Genomic DNA, 14,598 nt, shown 5'->3' with positions numbered 1-14,598 from the left:
GATGCACTAGGGTGCTTCCAAATCCAGCAGCAAGAGGATGCTTGGAATTGGCCTCAATTTGGGCACACAAGAAATCAGTATCTACAATGAGGCTGCTCTGCAATGTTGCATCTGAGTCTACAGTGGATATTGTCTTCTAGAGGCTCCTGCGAACTTGTAAGACTTGTAGAGAACTCCAGAAAAGGCCAATCTTAGGACAAAGGTGAAATCCTGACACTTGGTCTGAAGTGCACTGGTCCCTAATTCATTCACAATCAGCTTGAACCTACTCAGATATCTGAAGGATGTTGTCTTTCAGCAGACTTGCCCATGATGGCTGGAAACAGCTTTTAATCAGTACTATGCTGTGTTTTGGACAACTTATCCTCATTGCTGTTAAATGTCCTGCTGAAATTCAGTAACTGTAGGCTCATTTGCAGAAGCCACACTAGCGAGAGAGCTAAAAATCAACTTGCCCTTGGTCCTATGGTAGCACCATAGCCAGTCTCTCCATGTCTTTTACAAAGGAACACTACTGAATTATCTTTAATTTATTAAAGTTATGAAATACACAGTCACTCTCTCCTTGAGTTTCTAGCTCAACAGTCACTATGTAGTTTTAGCACATGAGGATTTTCCTCTCATCTCCTTCTCCTATTACATATTCCGTTCCTTTACAGCACCTGTAATATCAGTGTCACATGTTTGGCACTTCTTGCAATGTGTGGTACAAGGTAAACTATCAAATGTTAGTTGAAGGAATTAAGATGGCACTAGGGGCTAAGAAGATGTTTATTGGGTAAAATGTTTGCTGTGCAAGCATGAGTTTGAGTTCAGACTCCCAGCATCCATGTAAAAAGTCAGGAGCTGCAGTGCAAGCCTCTAATCCCAATGCTGGGGAGCCAGAGACAGCAGATCCTTGGGGCTCACTAACCAGTCAGACTAGCTCAATCTATAAACTTCAGGTTTAGTGAGAGAGCCTGTCTTAAGAAATAAGGTAGAGAATAATGGATAAAGATACCTGACATTAATTAATAATGTCTGCCTCCTACAGGAGTATCCACATGCCCAAACATGCATTAAGGAAGTGCAAGAAGAGAAGAAAAGAAGCTGTCACCATTGCCCCCACATTCCTTACCTGTAACACTGAGGGGGAAATCCACCTCACAATAGAAACAAAGTTAAGATTCTAAACAGCAGATCAGCAAGACTAAAATTTAAACCTAGTTTTTCTTTCACTTTTAAAATAAGAATAAATAATGTATCTATGTTAAAAAAACAAGCTTTATTGTTAAACAAAACACAATGGCTATGTTTGAAGGACTCATTGAAAAAGATTTAGAAAGCACTAGATGTTGAAGAAGTTAATGAGAAAACAAAAACAAAACACGAACAAGCAATTCACTAACATGAAAAACAATAGGCTAAGAAAACAGTAAAAAAAACTGTCTAATCTCTCTACACATTCTTTTCATATAAAGTTAATGAAGCTTTAACAAAATAGCAATTCAGAAATCAATGAAATAAAAGGCTACTCACACTCAGTATCTCAGGGAGAGCATGGGAAAATGGCTCTAGGACAAAGAAACCTCAATAGCTACCCCCAAAGTACATGTCAGACAAACAAACATATGCATATGTATGTAGATGTGAATTAACATTATTTCATATTTTGTTATACACTTCCTTAAAATACACTGCAAGAAATCTGTATTGATGAGAATCTATACCACATTATTTAGACATTAAGAACAGCACTCTACCACTTACCACATGTCCTAAACCACCTACTAAAGTTCTGAGCTGTCTAGCCATCCAGAAACCAGTGATATAATGATGATGATGATGATGATGATGATGATGATGTTATTTTACAGGTTGGTATAAAGATTAAATCAATATGTACCACAGTTTAAAACAGAACCTGGTATAGAGTACTCAACAAATGTTAAATGCTATTACTCCACATCTAATAAATTTGGCAGCAGTCTAAAGTTTAATAACAGATTGTTTTAAATGATTACATAGTATATATTGTAATGTTAAATGAGAGATTAGTGTTTTAATTATATATTGTAATGTTAAATGAGAGATTAGTGTTTTAAATATTATATATTGTAATGTTAAATGACAGAATGTTTTAAAAGATTATAGTAAAACCATATAATGCCATAATATTAGATAGTCACTAAAATGTTCTTCGTAAATAATTTTTAATGTTGGAGAAATGCTCGAGCTAAAAGTAAAAGATGATTTTGTTTGTTTGTTTTTTCGAGACAGGGTTTCTCTGTATTGCTTTAGAGCCTGGTCTGGAACTCGCTCTGTAGACCAGGCTGGCCTCCAACTCACAGATGATTTTTTATGTAAAGTATATAACTACTTCAAAAAATATTTAGCAGAAGGCACCTCAAATAGTAAAAGCAGTTCAGATAGCAGAATTGGACCTGCTTGCTGTTGTTTTCATTTTCATACTTTCAGGAATCTTTTTCTGTTTTCAATAAGGAAGAACCAGGAAAACCCAGTAATTTTGAAAGGCTAGAGTAAGGCGACAAATGCATGTAAAATGTACAGAATTGAACTGCCCAACATTTTATGCATGATGCAATATAATACAGAAATGCTGGGGTTTCCAAAACTCAATTCTTTTTCTGTTGAATTTCCAAATACTATATTTATAAACATGTAATCTGACATGCACAATGTACTCCACCTAAAACCACCCACATACTCTCAGGCCAACCTCCCCTAGTCTCTACCTAGTTCTGACCTAAAATGTCCTACCAACCCTAGCTATCAGCAATCTTGCAGGTCAAGCCTTCAACCAGCATTCTCCATGCTCCAGTAGCTTCGACCTTTTCTATTCACCAAACCAAAAAGCTCTTGTCTCTGCTGCAATAATCAAAGAGAACTCCTCTTGCCCAGCCATGAGAAAGGAAGCATCCCCATTCACTCTGAGAGTTTCCAAAATGTTCTAATTCTTTATGCACAAATGTTTCCCTTTCTGTAGAGCTCCAGAGCTGTTTCTAAACTCCTCTTTCATAAGATCTTACCTTATCTGAACAAGGCATCTTCATTTCAGACAACCAACTTCTATTCCTAGGAGTTGATCTGTAACCATATAATCATCTGCCTCTGTGGAAACCATTTAAGACCTTGACAACTTGAACAACAGGACCAATGGATATAATCACAAGTCATGGAAGATTATGAAAGTCAGCTTCTTAATAAAGCATTCCTTATAAGCCAATCACTTATCTATCAGTGTCCCCACACACACAGCACTGAGTTAGATATTATTTATATTATCCAGTGCCAAAAACATTCTAGTTAACATATATCCGATTTCACCCATCCTCATTGTATTTCCAGATAATTCTGACTGAAGTTCTAAGAGCTGAGTAAGAGTAAACTGTTGTTCTGTGTGACACTGCTCTCAGACTAGCCTAGCATCTAAACAATTTCAAATTTTACAAACTGATACAACACAATCTAAATGCACCATAAATTTATATTTGTTAATCTTGATATTAGAACATTTAAACATTTCAAACTACATAAAAATATGACAAACAATATAAAACAAAGAAATTTGTTGACAAGTTAGTTCCAAAACATCACTATTTCTTATACTGCAATTAAGCAATAGGACAGCTTACATAGCTCTTCAGAAAACAGTGTTTTCAGTGGAGTGTTATCAACAAAAATCAGCACAACTCCACACAATAATGTCTCCAATTTATTATCTTTTCCACAGTACAAATTTTTTCAAACCATAAATCCTTTGCATTTACCCAAAGTCTGTAAACAAGTGCCTGACTTCCCACCCCCACTTCAGTTTAAGCATGTGAATGTTTTAAGTCCTTTGATCAAGTTTTAACTCTTCCACTTGTATAAGGAATCAAGAGCCTTCTCTCTTTACATTATTTGTATTTTATCATACAGCCTGCAGTGCAGTAAATCACAGTGAAAGCCCTGGGGAAAACAAAACAACATGATCTTTACAGCAGGACTTGAAACTTTATAATAATAAATGCATCTGAAGAAGCGCCCCATAATAAAAGTGTGGGTTTTCATTTCCAGAAAGCAAGTCAATTAGAAACCCTAGTTTCTACTTAAAAACCCATTTTGATCTAAAAGTGAAAACAGTCCCCTATCCACAGTCATTTTATAAACTCTATACAGTTTTACTTGCAGAGATTTTTTTCCAGTCTGGAAAACAGTAGTGCAATTAGTTTTACTTTGTTTAAGTTATTTAGTCCATGATGGAAACAGCTCTGTGGAAAGATAAGAAGATATTCTGGTAAACAAGAAATTTTTGCAAGCCCATGCTGGCTTACAGTCCATTAAAGCTTGTAAGTCCATAGCGGCTTTCAACAGAATGCTGTGTATACATCACTAACATCAATGCAGAAATAAATAGGTGGAAATAACTGTAAACTGTCTCTTCTTGATGACTTTTCAGTAATGTTAGACTTGATAAAATTGATGGCGTAGTCTGTTAAATCAGCAGACAGTAGACAGTTGCCTTTAAGGACATTTCCTCTATGGCATCAACTCTGGAAAGCCCCAATGGAGTTACATTCCTAAAATTAAAATTAAAAACGGAGTGGAGGGTGGGAGATAAAGTTCACAGATGCCATTGAGTCACTTAGACTTCTTCTTGAAAAGGCTTTTGATTTTTGATGGCTTTTTGCTTTTCTCGCCATTATGACAAAGGTCATGTGGGATGCTGCTTATTCTGGACACATTTGAAGCTTCCTGAACTGGCTTGCTGTCACTGCCAGCTGAGGAACATGATGTGTGTCGAGGTTTAGGTACCGGGATGCCACTAGAAAGTTGGTTCATGCTACAGGATTTCTCCAAGATGCCATTGTACACTTTGCTGGCAGGACTGAAGATCATACTCTTGGTTTCTGTCAGACCCACACACTCAGGTGAGCCCCGGGAGACATCTGCGGTCACTGGCGAATCCCCCCTGGAAGAATCCTCCAGGGAAAGCTCATCTCTTGATATCTTTCGAGAAGACAATGTTTGGTATATCTCAAGGCTTGAAGGAGGAGACTGTTTCCTTCCAATGGAAGAGTTTAAGGAGTCACACTCTGAAGCTGTGTCTGGTATTTCCCTGAATGAGATAGACGAAGGTAAAACTTTCAGATCTATATGCTCTTAAGATCTATACTCTTAAGAGTACCAACAAGCATTCTAGTCAAATCAACTTTCATTCATTATGCAATTATAAAAGGAGATATGCTATAATTATATGCACAGATAAAATTTGAAAAGTTTCTGGTACTGGAGCCTATTATCTCCATGTACATGCTTATGTACATGTGTGTGCACGTGTATAAAAGAGACATACACATACGTATTTCTGTGGATATCTGCATATGTGCATGTATGTGAAGGCTACAGATCAATACTGAGTATCTTCCTTGATTGCTATCCATGGTTTTTTGGTTTTTTTGTTTTTTGGTTTTTTTTTTTTTTTTTTTTGAGACAGGGTCTCTCACCAAATCTGGAACTCAGCAATTCAGACAGGCTGACTGGCTAATATGCTGAGATTTGCTTGTCCCCATCCCTACCATTGTGGGAGTTAAGACAAGTGTCGTGGTACCTGGCTTTTATACAAGTTCCAGGAATCCAAACTCAGCTTCTCGTTCTCATTTAGTAGGCATTGCATTGTCTGAGCATTTCCCTGGCCCCAAACTTGTTTAGCTTTTAAGATAAATTAAAACAATCAAAACATACAATTTAAAAGTTATACCTTTTTTAACTACTAGGGAAATGAAAGTGCTTGAATTTTTAGTTTTCTGAAACCCTTATAACTTTTGCTTTCCTTCAATACTCTTCTTCTTTCTGAATCACAGAATTGTCTATATGTTTGAAAGATTGAATTTAATCACTATTTTTATTGTTTAGTTATGACCTTGATGAAATATAACTTTATGAGGAAGTAAAATATGAACACTGCACTAAAATGAAAGCTCTATCAAGTTTGGCAGAGACAATCTGGTAAGGTACAGTGGAAAGGATGGGAGATAAAAAGCAAACATAAAATGCTATTTTCAAAAATGAACATTCAGTAAGTTCTTATAAAATAAGACAAAGTTCCCCCACTTTGACTATAATAGAAAACGAGATAAATGAAACAGAACACTAAAGTTCCTAACAGTCACCATCATGACTACCAGCCTCCTCTAAAACATCAAAGCCATGGTCCTTTTTACCACCACTACCTTCTCTCTTGCAGAACCACAACAAACTTGCCTGAAGTGACTCCACAACTTCCTCATTAGCCTCTCTGCTTCTATCCCAGTGTTTCAGTTTCAGCAACTTCTCTATATAGCCACTGAAATGATCCCAAAAGCTCAGTCACCAAATGTCACTCACTTGCTCATGACTTTCCACTGTGCTCCCACAGATAGATTCCAAAGGCCCTACACATCTATCTGGCCCCTGGCTATCTCTCCAATCACACTCCCTCCCCATCTACTCCAGAGCATCCTACCTGTTCCTTCAGCACACCAATCCCCAGACATCGTCAGGGCTCTGCACCCACTGTTTCCTCGGCTGAAATAGAATCCTCCTTCTGCTCTCTAACTGGATTTTATGTAACTACTATCCACCCAGAGAGGCCTTCCGTAACCACCCTATATAAAATGGCATTTCCTTTGCTTTTATTTATCTTTGTTTATCATTTTAGCATGGCCTAATAGCAAAAATGGTATTTTCTACTAACTTCAAAAGAAAAACCCCATTAAAACAAGGAGGTCGTATTAACCATTGTATTCCCTGCATGGCAACCCCACAGTGAGATTAATAAATGTGTAATGAATGAAGAATGAATGAAGTCCTAAAGAACAGGAACCATTTCTAATTGGTTTCTGCATGCAGTTAGCACAACTCCATTAAGGAATTCCTTAATGAAAGGCAAAGTCAAGGCAAAATTGGACAAAGGAAGCCAGAAAAAAAATGGGCAGGGGCTAAAGACAGAACAGCAAAGTAAAAACTCACAGGATAATAATCTCCCAGCTGGAGCTAGCCCAGGATCGTCTTACTTGCCTTCGGAGCTCAAGGTATCAAGTATACAAGACACAGCAAGAACTAAACTCATGTATATAAACAACCTCTTACAGTGAATGGTTTATGACTATCATTTTTCATATTATTTACACTTCTGACTATTTCAAATTAATATTATATTTTAGATATACATTAGATTGCTGAACTTATTTACTCACATATTTTTGTTTTACTCATACTATATATGTGAAGGTTTCCTTAAATGTGTTCTTTTTATTATATTTACTCATGGTATGTGTGTGTATTTATGTTTGTGTATGTGTATGTACATTTATTTATGCTATATGTATGTGTACAAGTCCCATGGCTCAAATGTGGAGGTCAGAGGACAGCTTACAGGAATTGGTTCTCTTTATCCACAATGTAGGACCTGGGAAGTAAACCAAGGTCATCAGGCTAGGCAGTAAGTGCCTTTACTTACTGAACTATCTTGCTAACCGTAAAGATTTTATCCATACCAGCTTCCATAAGAAACGTTACTTCCTAGCCTCATAAAGGTCTAATGTGAAAAGAATACCAATCTCAGAAGACATGGCTCCTCTCTCCTCTCCTGGTCTTGTTGTTAATCAGCTATCAACTTCATGAAAATCATCTAACTTCTCAAGGTCTCAATTTTCTTATATGCTAAACTGAGAGACTTTGATTTGTCTTTAATGTTGCATCTACCATTCTAATTAAAAACAAGTATTGTTTCTTACATGTAACTGATCAGATCTGCACCCCAGATCTGCACAAAACTTCACAGGTTTCCCAGTGGTCCAAAGATGAAACATGAGTGATGATAAGAAGGGTTCTGCAAACACTAAGGTCCCAGACTCACTGATATTCATAGGTTATTATTCAGGCAAGCAGATCGGCAAAAGCAGGACATATAGGATGAAAGTCTCTGCTACCAGCAGTAAAGATTAGGTCACCTGATAATGAACAGTGGGCAGCCTTTAGAAACTGAAAGCAACTAGACCCCATGCTTAGAGAGAGACACAGAAACAAGACCTCAGCAATATAACCACAAAGAACTGAATTCTGCCACAAACACCTGAGGCTCAAAGGGGACTAGAGATTCTACATGAGAACTCAACCTAGCCAGCACCTTGATTTTAGCCTCTGATACCCTGAGCAGGAAACCCAGTCAGCCCAGACTTGCACTTCAGATGTACAGAACTGTGTCCATAAATAGGTGTCATGTGAAGCCACTGAGTCTCTGAAAGCTCGTTGTGTAACCACAGAATCCACTGCAGCACTGCTGCCACTAGCATACCCACTTAGCCCATACCCTGCAGTTATTAATGGCCAATACCATTGTTTTTCAGCAGTGAAGTAGATGGCCTCCTCCTCCTCTTCGTTCCGATACAGAGCAGGGCAACTTGACACAGACAGAATGTCTGGATCTGGGGAAGGTAATGAGTGCTGAGGATGCTGGGGGTGGTGAGGATGCCGAGGGTGGGCTGCCAGAGGAGCATGTGGAGGAAGCTGAGCTCTCTGAGACTGTGGGGAAGATGGCACGATGCTGCGGCGAGAGCGGCATAAACTACTGCTTCGGGCTAAAGACCCAGAAGGTTTAGGTACAGTCCCTGAAAAACACAAGGCAATGAAGACACTCAGAACCACCAATGTCCCTTGTCCTTACACAGTCTTCTTACAAAGATGTATGCAAGTACTGATATAGTAAAATATCAGACTTAATGTTTATTCAGGTAACTATAACAACTACCAACAATTAATCCAACTGTAGTAATAATGGTAATAGGTAAAACTAAAATAAAATGTACATAAACATAATTTTACTGTAAAAAACATAACACTATTAAAAATAAAGACTTAAAACACTATTCAAAATAGCATTTAAATTTAAAGTCAATTTAGCATATTTATAAGGAATGATAAACTTTATGAACACTACACTGAAGAAGGAAAAATAGTATAAAGTCTTTGACATACCACAACATGTTTGACCTTTAAATGGGTTTAAATAAAGACTGTACAGACAGTGTCTCAGCTGAAACCAAAGCTTGCTTCCTGAACACAGATCCTCATAGACTAAGCCTCTAAGCCTCTGTCTTAGAACTCCCTGTGCTTACCCCTGCCTCAAGCTACACCCTGGCATGTGGAGCAAATGGATCCATCCTCAGTTTCTTCTTCAACTGAAGCTGCCCAAGAATACCATCTTAGGCACGCTCAAGCTGGCTCTTCGTACCTGCTGTGTTCCTCAGTGTACAACACCAGGACAGAAGATGCCAGCATACCTTACTCCTGCATCCTTTATAAAATGGGCTACCTTGGAAGCTCTTACTTACTAAACAACACGAATTCTCAGACTGCATGTCAGTGCTTTCTTCCCTGTCAGTTTTTCTTATCCTAGCCAAACCATCCGCTCATCAATAACCCCTCCTTGGCCTCCCTGTCTATTCTGATGTCTTGACTTGCCAATCACATTATGATGAAACCACAGAACAAGAAATGAAATGAAACAATTCTTTTTTTTTTTTTTTTTTTTTGGTTTTTCGAGACAGGGTTTCTCTGTGTAGCTTTGGAGCCTATCCTGGCACTTGCTCTGGAGACCAGGCTGGCCTCGAACTCACAGAAATCCGCCTGCCTCTGCCTCCAGAGTGCTGGGATAAAGGTGTGCGCCACCAACACCTGGCAACAATTCTTCTAGTATCAGAAATCATAGATCACCTACATATAACCTCTAACAATTTGATTGGGGACAAACTTTTCACCAACAACTATTACTCTCCAGTAAAAGTGAAAATAGACACTTTCTGCCAAAGACAGAATTTCTCACTTCTAATTTGCTTAACAAAAATATTAATCGATGCTTTACTTCCAAGAAAGAACAAAAAGGAGGAAAGAAAAGACACAATGATAAACAGAGAAGTAGATTAAATAATACATTTAATATAACTAAGTATATTTAAATAATGACTAAAACTGTAACAAAGGTGATGGTTAGGAGTGACAGTCAAAGCACCAGGGAATACTAATACACAACTGAAGAGCTGCTAAAGTTCAGGTTATCTGGAGCACTATAACTGATGACAATGAGAGAGGAGGAAGAAGAGAAGAGGAAAGGAAGAAGAGTGTGAAAACAAACCATAACTAAGAGCTCTAGGATAGATCAATCAGCAGGTTAAATATCTGCATTAAATATCCCAAAAACATAAAGAAAAAATACCACACAATTTCCAAATTTACTTCTGGGGGAGGAGAAGTAATTCTATTCTCTATTCCTTCTATTCGCAATAAAACTAAAGATTTTCTTCTTTAGAATTACACATAGTATTATTCATGTATTAGAATCATTTACTTTGATCTCTACATACAAAAAGCATGCTTCCTGTCCATTAATTCAAGCATAACTAACACACAATATAGACCACCAAAGAAGTATTTAAATACCTCAGACACTATTCTAAAACAGCCTTTGTTTTTACAAGCTCCAAAACTTAGGCTCTTGTAAAGAAGCAGAATGCCGCACCACTGTGTGGCCACTAGGTGGAGGCACAGCTCTCTCCAATCCTATGAGCAATCAAATTAATTTTTAAAACTTCCTGTTAACCAGTCACAAAAAAACAACAATGATATGTACTCACTCATATATGGATTTTAGACATAGAGCAAAGGAGTAGCAGCCTACAATCCACACCGCCAGAGAAGCTAGGAAACAAGGAGGACCCTAAGAGAGACATGCATGGTCCCCGGAGAAGGAGAGGGACAAGATCTCCTGAGTTAATTGGGAGCATGGGGGGAGGGGAGAGGGAGTTAGAAGAAAGAGGAGGGGAGAGGAGGGCAGGAGACAGCAGGAAGATGGAGTCAGGGGAAGAATAGAGGAGAGCAAGATAAGAGATACCATAATAGAAGGAGCCATTATAGGTTTAAAGAGAAATCAGGCACTAGGGAAACGTCTGGAGATCTACAAGGTAGAACCCAACTAACAATCTAAGCAATAGTCGAGAGGCTATCTTAAAAGCCTTTCTCAGATAATGAGATTTATGACTACCTTATATGCCATCCTAGAGCCTTCATCCAGTAGCTGATGGAAGCAGAAGCAGACACCCACAGCTAAACACTGAGTTGAACTCCTGGAATCCAGTTGCAGAGAGGAAGGAGTGATGAGCAAAGGGGTCAAGACCAGGATGGAGAAACCCACAGAAACAACTGACCTGAACAAGGGGTTGCTCATGGACCCCAGACAGATAGCTGGGAAAACAGCATAGGGCTGTTCCAGACCCTCTGAAGGAGGATGTCAGTTAGGAGGTCTGGGCAATCTATGGGGCCTCTGGTAGTGGATCAGTATTTATCCCTAGTGCACGAATGGACTTTGGGAGCCCAATCCACATAGAGGGATACTCTCTCAGCCTAGACACATTTTGGGGGGGGGGTCTAGACCCTGCTCCAAATGATATGACAGACTTTGGGAGTGAAAAAAAAATCCCCCGTGGAAGGCCTCACCCTCCCTGGGAAGCAGAAAGGGGATGGGATAGGGGTTGGTGGGGGGCAGGGGAGGAGGGGAGAGGGAGGAGGGGAGGGAGAGGGAACTGGGATTGACATGTAAAGCAAGCTTGTTTCTAATTTTAAATTTATAAAAAGGAAAAACAAAACAAACAAAAAACCCTTCCTGTTAAATTTAAACCAGCTCTTGTACTTTTTCATATTCTTTTAAATTTAAACCAGCTCTTGTACTTTTTCATATTCTTAAGTATAAATATCTATGTATAATACCACATTATTTAAAACATGCCAATTATTCACACTTAGAGTAAGTATTTTAATGAACCAAAAACAACAACAAAGTTTTGCTGCCTCCAAACTCCCAAAAGTGCTCTAAGACAGATAATAATAATAATAATAACTACAATAACAATAATAATAATGGTGATTACTGTTATAATTATTGTTATTATTATAATTATTGAAATGAATCATCCTCAAGTACAATTCTGATTTATAACAATTACATATTTTAAAGAAAAACTATTTTTAAAAGGTTAGGTATTCAAACAAATGCATACATTTATGAATCTGTGTTATGAACACATAGAAAAAATAGAATAAACAAATTCAAATCACAAGCCAGCTTCAATGCAGATGCAATTTCAACTATCACCACCTTGTGGCCCAATTAAGGAGACATAAGTAGAATTAAAGCCAGAAAAATGAAGAAAGCATGGTCACACACTGGCTGACAATTGACTGGCAAACTAAAAGCTTGATTTGGTAACTGTTTTACACAATCAGAACTGTTCAGTTTCAGTAAAACTGTTAACAGTTGAATAGAAAAAGTCAAAACTAAAAATTACTCAGGTAAGATGACTTGAAGTTTTCAGCTAACCAAGGACTAAACTAATATACTTTCCCATTATTCTGAGCTGTGTCCTATTGACACTGTAAAAAGTCACAAACATTGGGAAAATGGACCAGGTAAGCAGTAATAAGAATAAAGAATTTTTCAAATAATTTCTAATATAAAAATGCAAATTGAAAACATCTGTAACTCTGCAAAAAGTCAAAAGTTAAAGCATTCAAGTTTTATCTTACCAAAAACAAAGCATACAACTAAGCAATAACAATATACACAAAAAGCTTCCTTCAGAAGGACTTCAATTCTAGCAAAGAAGTATGTTGGCATACGCGTATAATCCTAATACTAAGAGGGGTAAGGCAAGAGGCCAGCCTCAACCACACAGCAATCCTCATCTTAAAACAACTAGAAAACATCTTGCTCTTTATGTGTGCATATATATATGCACACACACACACACACACACCATGTCTAAATTTTATAAACAAGCAAGGTTTTTGTTAAAGGCAAACTGATTCAGTATGTCACAAAATAAAAACAGAAAAATAGCAGGATAACACTACTAATAAAAGAACATACTGAAAAAAAAAGGCAAAACAGAAATACTAAAAAGGAAAAAAAAATGATTCGGGAATGGAACAAATCATAAGCTGACCAAAGAGTCAAGAGCTGACTATAGCAGAGCTGGCACCCAAACCCAGTCTTCCAAAACTCTGCCTTAATCTTTCTTTCTACTGTAGTTGTCCTTCAAAGTTCAGCATTTCGTTTATATAGCCACTGGTGGCCATAATGCTGTATCTGTCACTTTTTAATGTGACTCTCCTATTTCAATTTAATGATAACTAATGGTATAAAAGCAAAATCCTACATTGAGTTATAGATAACAATTGTTGAAATATAAATATGTGCTACATTATGCAAATTAATCAACTCTTCATACTTCTTGATAAGGTGTATTTCTAAAATAGAATACATAATATATATAAAGAATACATATATGAGAGTATATCATATAGTACTCTCAAAGAGTAAAACAAATATTAAAAAGAAATAAAGAGTGCATTTCCCCCCATAGATTTCACAGTACATGTTTTCTAAAAGGGGATGTTAGGAACTTTTTGAACTCACTTACCTGGAAACTGTGACACTATTGGGGGTGTGTCTTCATCTAAGTCATCGACTCCTCCAGCAATAGGGTAGGGTGGAATGGAGACTCTAGGCATCACCACCCAGCTGTGGTCAGAGTAGAGCGAGGAGGTAAGACTAGGGAGCCCAGAGTTATGAGCTATCTGAAAGCCACAGATCTTCTCAATCTGCTGCCAGCGAAAAAGCCGTTCCCGCAAACACGTTGTCAGCTCAGAGAGTGCTTTCCTGAAAAGTCAACAGATAAAATTTCTTATTGCAGTGAAGTCTTGAATACGATACTGAAATGAAGGCAATGACAGGAAGAGACCATGGAAATGGCTGATCTCAAGAAGAAATGATCCAGTTTCTGAATTAGTATAAATTATGTCAATGTCTGCTTCACTGATTAAGTACACATTATCTGTACAGTAGACAGACAGACTGGTAGAAGATCATTCTCACTTGGCTTCCAGAATCTTGTGGTCTACTTCATCCAGGGAGGAGCTATGTGCAACATGCAGGGTCCCAAAGACTGTGCTTCTCTTCTTTTTAATTTTTTCTGCCTGGAAACCCAAAAGGGAAAACATAAACTAGGTTTAGGAAAATGACTACTCACATACTAATAAAATTGATTCTTATTTTGACTATATTAATAATCATAAAATCAGTAGAAAATTATTAGCCAAGATACAGACATGTTTTGAAAATAAAAAAAAAAGACAGATGAGAAAGAAAGCATGCTTTCCTAAGTCCAAGACATTTAAAGCTTTGTTCTAGAGAACTGTTTTTCTTATTTCTATAGCTGAGAAAGACCAGACTCTTCTATTAAAACTAACAGAAAAACTTAACCAAGTCCTATTGCAATAAGGGTTAGTGAGTAAACTATGCATTTGTTCTGGAATTCAGATTAGGGCTTACTCTTATTCCACACAATTTAACAACAGCAAACATAAATTTCTAATAACTACTAACCTGCATCAGACATGAGGCAGCAACCTAGAGGAGAAAAGCTCCGTATAAAACGTTTACAATAGTGATAATAATGACAATTTCTCAAGGAAACTAAGGTAATTTCGAAAGCTATATATGCTCTAGGGAGAATAATTTTA

At 37.5% G+C, this 14,598-nt stretch overlaps 1 protein-coding gene across 1 annotated transcript in view; it reads right to left on the bottom strand.

Annotated features, from left to right (window-relative positions):
• Positions 1-1,291: 1,291 nt before the first annotated feature.
• Stim2 (stromal interaction molecule 2) overlaps positions 1,292-14,598 on the bottom strand; it is a 128,109-nt gene continuing 114,802 nt past the window's right edge. The window contains 5 exon segments of the mRNA XM_027386938.2: positions 1,292-5,101; positions 8,360-8,633; positions 13,497-13,735; positions 13,952-14,052; positions 14,462-14,485. Coding sequence (XP_027242739.1) covers positions 4,624-5,101; positions 8,360-8,633; positions 13,497-13,735; positions 13,952-14,052; positions 14,462-14,485 — 1,116 coding nt within the window. The 3' untranslated portion in view covers positions 1,292-4,623.

This window comes from Cricetulus griseus, assembly GCF_003668045.3.
Source record: "Cricetulus griseus strain 17A/GY chromosome 1 unlocalized genomic scaffold, alternate assembly CriGri-PICRH-1.0 chr1_1, whole genome shotgun sequence".
Taxonomy (NCBI): domain Eukaryota; kingdom Metazoa; phylum Chordata; class Mammalia; order Rodentia; family Cricetidae; genus Cricetulus; species Cricetulus griseus.
The sequence above is the reverse complement of the archived record's forward strand: the minus strand, read 5'-3'. Positions and strand labels throughout refer to the sequence as shown.